The sequence below is a fragment of the Vicugna pacos genome, chromosome 3, assembly GCF_048564905.1.
Source record: "Vicugna pacos chromosome 3, VicPac4, whole genome shotgun sequence".
Taxonomy (NCBI): Eukaryota; Metazoa; Chordata; class Mammalia; order Artiodactyla; family Camelidae; genus Vicugna; species Vicugna pacos.
Genome location: NC_132989.1, coordinates 16,656,475 through 16,665,344, shown reverse-complemented (window position 1 = coordinate 16,665,344; position 8,870 = coordinate 16,656,475). Strand labels below are relative to the sequence as shown.

At 45.5% G+C, this 8,870-nt stretch overlaps 1 protein-coding gene across 1 annotated transcript; it reads right to left on the bottom strand.

The window, feature by feature from the left end:
* Positions 1–4,198: 4,198 nt before the first annotated feature.
* On the bottom strand, positions 4,199–6,170 carry LOC116277436 (secretoglobin family 3A member 2). Its single transcript, XM_072950158.1, has 3 exons — positions 6,006–6,170; positions 4,722–4,921; positions 4,199–4,323 (listed from the first exon to the last, which is right to left on the bottom strand). Exons 1-3 carry the CDS (start codon positions 6,058–6,060, stop codon positions 4,300–4,302), a joined length of 279 nt encoding a protein of 92 aa, XP_072806259.1. The 5' UTR covers positions 6,061–6,170; the 3' UTR covers positions 4,199–4,299.
* Between the last annotated feature and the right edge of the window lie 2,700 nt (positions 6,171–8,870).

Genomic DNA, 8,870 nt, shown 5'->3' with positions numbered 1-8,870 from the left:
TAACAAACATTATTTTCATTATTGTCATACCTATGTGTAAACCAATGACCTGAACATTCACTCTCAGTTAATTCACACAACCACATGTGGTTAATATGTGATTCTCCTTTATAAGTGAATAAACTGAGAATCAGAGAGGTGAATTTATTTCCTAGGGGAATTAAATGAAAGAGATAGGGCCTGGTTAACACTTCTCTGACTCTAGGCAACTGTTCTGTTTTATCAACAATAAAAGTGGTCGAAGCGCGTAAACTGAGGCATGAACACAGGATAAGAACAGAACAACTTTTTTCAGTGGAGAACTGATTTCACTGAGAGAGGTGAGGGCATCCATGGTGTTTGGCCTGGCACGGGGAGTCAAGGCCCAGGAAGAGTAAGAACAGTATCCACCGAGGGGCCACTTAATAGTCAGAAGGTCAAAGCCCTTGCAGAGAGACGAGGGCATCTACATTTATGTACATACGTATACATAGATTCTCTAGCTCTGTCCACTGGGAGGGCCTCGGAGCAGGACACCCTGATTGAAATGAGTAATCTAGTGGCTGGATGATTCCACAATATTACTCTTTTTCTAAAAAAGAAGTGAGGGTCACTCCCTGGAGGAAAGGTTCATTCCAGGGCAGGGGCGAAGAATAGTGAAGATGATCTGGACCATGTTGTAGCAGCAGAAAGTAAGCAAATGCATGAAGAATGACAGCCACTGGGGGCAGATCAGGACTGGCTGCTGAAGCTCTGGCTTCCACAGATGAGCCTAGGGAGAGGACTGGGGCTGACTGCCCAGATGCAACCTCAGATGGCTGGAGTGTGATGCAAGCTGAGGCTAGAAGAGAAGGCAAATCAGCCTGGGTCCCTCCATAGAGAGCACCATTGCTGGTGTGCATGGGAGGAGGGGCACAACGCAGCTGCAGCCAGGGCAAAGCATCCATCTCCATTAGCCCAGAGGGTGTTCCTCGGCACCATTGTTCTGCGACAAGAGAGGCAGGGTTCAGACACAGTCATCTTCTGGCTTTGCTCTGAAGGGGCACAAAGGCTAGTGCACAGTACGCCCCTGCCCCCCAGGGGAGGTGAGGCTGAAATCTGAATCCATACCCGGGGGTCCTGCGACTCTGCAGGTGGGACCGAGATTTGATTCTGCCCCAGGCAGCGGGGGCAGATTTTTCTCCTCTGTTGCCTTTGTATTTTTATGTAGGTTAGTTGCATTTCTTAAGGTTGGAGAAGTGGCCCTCTGTATGAGATGTCCTGTGTGTCCCAGCAGTGCAGTCCCCTCTTGTCACCCGAGGGCCAGGGTCCAGCTGGTCCTAGGGTACAGTCTGGCCTGCATTTGCAGATTCCTTGCACATGCTGTGGGATTCTTATTTTCTTACTTCTGGTATCTGGTGTGCAGGTTTCTTGGCAGGATGGGTCATGCCTGCCCACTGCTGGGTGGAGCTGGGTCCTGGCGTCTGGTGGGCAGGGTTGTGCCTAGGGGTGTCTGGAGGTGGCTGTGGGCTCAGGAAATCTGCTGATGGGTGGGATTGTGTTCCCACTCACTATGTTGTTTGGCCTGAGGCTTCCCAGCACTTAGCCTACAGGCTGTTGGGTGGGGCCAGGACTTGGTGCCAATGACCCAAGCAAGATGTCAGCCTCCAGGAAAGCTCATATAGATGAACACTTTTGGAATGTCTGCCACTATCCTTCATGCCCCCGGAGTAAGCCACAGCCACCCCCCACCTCCCCAGGGGACCCTCCAAAACCAGCAGGCAGGTTTTGGAGGTGTGTGAGAGAGACCCACCCTACCAGAGCTTCTGTCTGTATCTTCATCTGTTTGTTGTACAACTTGAAATCACTCTTGCATATTGGTGATAGAGTAAAACAAAACAAACAACAAAAAAAAACCCGGTACCAAGTCAGTACAGGATTTGGTGCACTTCCAAGAAATACCAGTCTGAGATCTCCATTGACCTAGAGAGATTTTGAAGATTTCCTAGTGGCTTTACTATGCATGTTTCCTCTCCCTACCCTGTTACCTCTTTTCCCACCCTCCAATAAGCAGATCCCTCTCTGCAGCAGCAGGGACACCTGTTTTTGGAAACCAAGAATCTCTTGCAACTTCATAGAATTTTTCTTTTAGGATCCCTTCACGCTGTCATCTCACTGTGACATTGCATTAAATGTGTGGATGGCCTTGGGCAGTATGGCGATATTAACCATGCTGATTCTTCCAATCTGAGAACATGGGATCTCTTTCCATTTCTTTAAGTCATCTGTAATTTCCTTAATCAGTGTTTCTTAGTTCTCCATGTATGAGTCTTTCACCTCCTTGGTCAGATTTATTCCTAAGTATTTTATTGCTTTGGATGCAATTTTAAAAGAGATTGTTTATTTACTTTCTTTTCCTGCTAATTTATGTTAGTGTAAAGAAATGCAACTGATTTTTGTATGTTAATCTTGTATCCTGCTACCTTGCTGAATTCTTTTATCAGCTCTAGTAGTTTTTGTGTGGCGCTTTTAGGGTTTTCTATACATAGTATTAGATCATCCCCATATAGTGACAATTTCAACTGTTCTCTTCCAATTTGGATCCCTTTTATTTCTTTTTGTTGCCTGATTGCTGTGGCTAGGACTTCCAAGCCTATGTTAATAGAATTGGGGAGAGTAGGCATCCTTGTCTTGTTCCAGATTTTAGTGGGAAGGCTTACACTTTTTCACTGTTGAATATTATGCTGACTGTGAGTTTGTCGTAAATAGCTTTTATTATGTTGAGATATGTTCCCTCTATACCCATATTGGTAAGAGTTTTTCTCATAAATTGGTGTTAAATTTTATCAAATGCTTTTTCTGCATCTATGGAGATAATTGTATGGTATTTGTCCTTTCTTTTGTTGATGTGATGTATCACATTGATTGATTTGTATATGTCGAACCATCTTTCTGTCCCTGGGATGAACCTAACTTGATCATGGTTATAATCTTTTGTATGTGTTGTTGGATTCTGCTTGCTAATATTTTGTTGAGGATTTTTGCATCTATGTTCATCAATGATATTGGCCTATCATTTTTTTTTTTGCAGTGCCTTTTTCTGGTTTTAATATCACAGTGATGGTGGCATCATAGAATGAGTTTGGGACTATTCCCTCCTCTTGACTCTTTTGGAACAGTTTGAGAAGGTTCAATATGACCTCTGTAAGCATTAGAATGAAAATGATCACTTGGCTGCTGTGAGGACAAAACTGAGGGGTCCAGGGTAGAAATAAGAAGCTTGTTAATTAGCTCTTGCAACTGATTGGAGAGACTTCGATGAGGGAATGTTGGTGCAGATGGAACCCTGAGGGGAGGATTCAAGAAAATACCAGGAGATGAGCTTGATAGGATGAGGTGATGAGGTGGATATGACTTGTCAGGGAAATGGAGGTTTCAGAATGACTCCCAGGTGTCTGACTAATATAAGAGGACGTGTGGTGGTGCCATTCAAGGAGATGGGGATACTGGCCTCTCCTGGCTCTTAGGATAAAACCAGTGCCTGTTCCCATGACACCCAGTGCATGATTTTACCTTTGCCTACCCATCCTGCCTCATCTCACATCCCTCTGTGCCTGTCCATGGGTTTCAGCCACAGGGATGCACTTTCAGTTCTTTGGAGAAATCAAATTCTCCTTGTCCTCAGGATATTTGCATATTCAGGAACCTCAATCCAAAATATTCATGGCCAAGATGGGTTCTTCACAACTTCGAGTCCCAGCTTAAATGACACTTTAAGGGAGGGGGGAGGGGCAAATAGGAGTGGGGATGTAAGAGGTACAAACTATTATATATGAAATAAATAAGCTACAAGTATACACTATACAACACAGGGAATATAGCTAACATTTTATAATAAGTATAAATGGAGTATAATCTTTAAAATTGTGTATCAGTACATTGCACCCCTGAAACATATAATATAGTACGTCAAATACACATCAATAACAAATTTTTAAGTGTCTTCTGAAGTAGGGAATAGTCACGTGAAGCGTCTGGAAACACTATCAGATAAAGAACAGTTGATGAAAATGGAGACGTTCAAGTTAGAGACAAGGGGAGGAAAAGAATGATACATCCTACTGAAAATGTGAGTTCTCTTTATCAGAACAGGCTCTCTGGAGTTTATGACCCAAGGAAAAGATTATCTGGTTATCCCCTTCTGAACAGAGCCCCCCAAATGAAAACAGGACAAACTAAAATCACTTCATTGCTTTATTCATTCTCTATGGGGGTCACTACATTTGAAGAAGGAAGGAGAGCGCCATCCCCTCCCACCTCTGCTCCTGCTCTGCTCCGCTGTCACACCAGATACGAGAGGGCCTCCTGAAAATCAAAAGGACAGTGGTAAAAACAACACCAGTTTACCTGTCATTAGCACCTTTCCAGAAACAGTCACTATCCTATTTCACCACCATGTCACTGACAAGGAAAGGGAAGCTCTGAGTGGTTAAGTCCCATCCAGAACCACAGAGCTGGGAAGTGGCCCACATTTCACAACTAGAACACAGGTCTCTGTCCTTCCAAAATCCCTTCTACAAGTGTGGACACTGAGCTTTCCTTGAGATTCCAGGACATGGAAATTTTGTGTGAGGAGAGTCAGCAAAGGGGAAATACAGGTTCACAGATGAGGACAGGGTTGGGTGGGAGTCAGGGGAGAGGGTGGGCATTCAGGGTGACTAGGTCCTGCCCTTTGACAAGTTAGCCTCACAGGTCATAGTTACCAGCAGTTTCTTCACGGAATTCGCAGCCTCCGGTCCAAGCCCATTCACACATTTCCGCAGCCCTTCCAGAAGATGCTCAACAGAAATGCCCAGAGTTTTCAGAAGTAGCTTTAATGGGCTCAAGAGGGGGAGAATTTTGTCCGCAGGTACAAGTGAGACACTGCTGACAGGTGACAAAACGCCGAGGAGGAGGGCGCTGGCTGCAGAGCAAAAGAGACCCCGCGTAAAATAGGCACTTCCAGCTCTGGTGACCTCAGCTGGTCCACGCTGTCCATCAGTGGCTCCATCCCAGCCCCACTCATCTCGATCTTCCAGGAAAACTTCTGCTTCGGGACCTTTGTACGTGCCATTCCAACTGTCTAGAACGTTGCTTCCCCAGATAGCTACACATCTTTCTTCCTCCCATCATTCGGTCTCTCCTCCAACGTTACCTTCTCAGGGACGTACCTATAAGAGCATCACCTGTCACCCTCAGTCTCCCTCTTCTCCCACCAATACCTGAAATATCAAATCTTTGGTTATTTCTGTATTTTGCTTCATTCTGCCACTGGAATGTAGGCCCATGAGAATAAGCAATTAATGTTTTATTCACACTGTACTACATGCCTAGATCAGACCCTGGCATGTGGGAAGCACCAGATAGATACTGGAGACTGACCGGCCAGGGATGCACTTTGCCCACGGCTGTCTTCACGGCCCACAAGTTTGAAGCCAAAGGGGAGAGAATATAATGAACCTCCACTTGCAGACAAGTCTTAGCCCCCCTGCCAGACAGTAAGAACCTTGAGAACAATATTCACGTCTGATTCAGGTCTGAACTGGCCAGTTTCTATCCAGTGCCCAACAGGTTATAGCCATTCAGTCGATATCCACTGATTGTGTGAACAGATACATGTGGCCATGTCTCAAGAGAACCACCTTGGCAACCTGACTAGAGATGAGAGCAAGAATGACTCCGTACAGTTACAGACACATAAAGGAAAGAAGGTACAAAGTCAGATCCGGACTCAAAATTAAGAACAATTAAAGGTGACCAGTGTTCACTAATGAAGGGTTTGCTGACTCTCAGCGGGAGCTGGGTAACTTCTTGTGTAGGAGCCACCAGGGAGACCTGTACTGGGTTAGAGCTTGGAGCTGGGAGCGGGGGCAGCTGAAATCCCTTCCAACCTTACCATTCTGTGGTTCTAAACTCCCTCCACCATGTTCCACTGGGAGCCTAGGCTTCCTAGTTGTGTTCCTGTTAACAGAAAAGTCGAGAAATACCGTATGTTCCCGGCTACTTACCAGAGTAACTGCAAATGCTGATGGTCACCAGCAGGAACACAGTGACCAGCTTCATGGTACGTTACCTGGGATATTTACCTGCAGTTTAAAATTAAACTGGAAAACCTAGTGAACCCACCGAGCCAGTGGTTCCACTTGCTGTACCAAGTGTGGCAGCTGCTCTTGCACACACACATATTTATACGCCCATCGAGGGCCTGAGTTTCAATCACAACCACTAGATTTGCCTCAGGGAAGAGGAGCGTGAAGGTCACGTGTCCTCACTAAACAAATTGGAGTTTTTTTCCGCATTCCCTCATGTTCCCATGAGAAACAAAGCCCTAACTTACAGCACTCTCAAGGAACTTTGGTACAAGCTCTTCCCCAGAGACACTGATGGGAAGCAAAGAGGGCTGATACCTTCTCCTAGAAGGCCCTAGGATGACCCTTTTTGTAAGCCCAAGTTCTACAGTTACTTGGGGTATCTGCTGCAACAAAGAATGAAACTTTCATGTACCCCAGTGCTCATGGCAGCAGTATTTACAATAGCCAACACATAGAAGCAAACTAAATGCTTATCGACTGATGATTGGATAAAGAAGATGTAGTACATATATATAACGGAAATCTACTCAGCCAGAAAAAAGAAAGAAAGAATGGCATTGGCAGTAACATCAGTAGGTCTAGGGATTGTCATACTAAGTGCAGTAATCAGAAAAAGACATATATATCACTTATATGTGGAATTAATAATGATAGAAATGAACTTTTTACAAAACAGAAACAGTAAACAACAAGGTTCTTAGCACAAGGAAATATATTCATATCTTGTAGTAATCTACAATATGAAAATGAAATATGAAATGAATACACGTATGAATACATACACAGGTATGACAGAAACATTATGCCGTACACCAGAAATTGGCACAACATTGTAAACTGACTGTGCTTCAATTAAAAAAAAACTACAACAGAAACAGACTTCACATACATAAAAAAACAAATTTATGGTCACCAATGGGGAAAGGTGGGGGGAGGGGTAAATTAGGAGGTTGGGATTAGCAGATACACATTACTATACATAAAATAGATAAACAACAAAGCCCTAGTGTATGGCACAGGCACTACATTTAATGTCTTGTAATAAACTACCATGAAAACGGATACGAAAAAGAGCAAATTATATGTGTGTAACTGAATCACTCTGCTATATACTGGAAACTAACACAACATTGTAAATCAACTATACTACAATTTAAAAAAAGTAGGAAGGAATGTTGAAGGGGAGAAATAGGGATCAGGGTCCAGGTGGGTCCCAGTCCCAGCTCCGAGCTCCCTGACCAAATGGCACTGCTGGCCCAGCACCCCAACCTCTGAAGACATGCTCGGAACATTCTGAGGAAGATCCATCGAGGTGCCAGGCCAGGAGCTGGGGCCACGCTGGGCGGTGGGCTGTTGTTAAGAGGATTTAATGTAATTCTGTAGACGGAGGATGAAACTGCACCAAACCAAGATTAACACATGCTAAGTGTCACCTGCTGCTAATTTCTATACATCACCACGTTGTAACTGCCTTTCCTTGATTTTTCTGCTGCTTTATAAACGGCATGAAGGAGCTCACGTATCACCCCCACACGCAGACCATCCTGCCACTTCTACCGCTTTCTCTGCTAGAGGTGGGGCTTCGATTTTTCTGGAGAATGATCACCTCCAAGGACGCTGATGTGCCAAAACTCTCAGGGGCCAAGGTTGGGTGGTAAAGTGGTGGTGAGCTGACACCACCCTTCATTTCTGTGCTGTGACCTTTTTAAGGGACCAAACCAGCACTGCCCTCCCTCTGCTCGTCGTCCCCACTTTGCTCTCCGATCCTTTCCGATCCTCTCCATGCACGACCCCCGCTCTGCTCTGCCTAGAGGAAGCTGACTTTCCCAAACTGTGGTTTCCAGACCTCCTTGCCAACTGCGATCTGGTTAGGATCCACTCGTGGGAGGCCCTGGTAAACGATCAGATGGGAGAGGAGACAGAAGGAAACATCAGGGGAGTCTCCCTCCGCCTGCTTCAGGAGACACCTCGGGCAGTGACTGCCGCTTCTCCACGGCTCCAGCTCCTTCCAGAACAGCCCTTCGTCTGCGGTCCCACACCAGCCAGGCAGCCCCACCTTTGTTCGGCTCCTACTGCTCAATAAATATTTGTTAAACGGCTAATTCAGTTTCAACTCCTGATTATAAATTTAATCGCCACAAAAATTCATTTGAAAAGCACATTGAAAAATTAATTTCCCCCCTGCTCCTGGGCCCCACCTGCTCTCCCTGTCCTCCCAGCCAAGAAAAAGTAGCAGCTGCTTGCATTTCCCATCTCAGGCTGGACGCACCTGTCCCCTGGTTGCTGTCACTGAACTTCTAGCACCTTGTAAATGATCCTTCAGGTTAAATTCTTCCCATTTGATCATCTGGTATGGTTTTTGAGTTTCTGGCTGGCCTGGACTCTAACACCTACGAAAATATACTAAAGTAAAGCATCCTAAAATATAGTAGCACTGTTGGTAAAAACAGATCTTTCAGTTTTGAAACACAGGCTCTCTCTCACAAGTGCCACGTTGTGAGTCCACGAGGGGCTGGACCAAGATCCAAGAGAAACAGAGGGACACACACAGACACACGCTTCTCCCTTTCAACCCCAGAGAGTGTGGTACTGGTTCCAGCTTGTCTGCTGGGCCCAGAGGTGAGTTTTTTCCCAGGAAGCCCCTCAGACCCCCGTGCTGAGAGAGTTCTGGTGGGCCCACATAGTAGCCGGCCACACATGCAGTCTTGACCAAAGCCTAGTAGTAAACAGCTAGAACCTCATCCACACAAAACAAACACACACACACACACACAGATTCTC

What these genes read in the sequence shown, in the direction of transcription:
- LOC116277436 (XM_072950158.1), bottom strand. Translation starts at nt 6,060, where the DNA reads ATGAAGCTGGTCACTGTGTTCCTGCTGGTGACCATCAGCATTTGCAGT. An exon ending in CAGCATTTGCAGTTACTCTG is followed by an intron (nt 4,922 to 6,005) that starts GTAAGTAGCCGG and finishes TTTGCTCTGCAG; the next exon opens with CCAGCGCCCTCCTCCTCGGC. An exon ending in ATTCCGTGAAGAAACTGCTG is followed by an intron (nt 4,324 to 4,721) that starts GTAACTATGACC and finishes TTTGATTTTCAG; the next exon opens with GAGGCCCTCTCGTATCTGGT.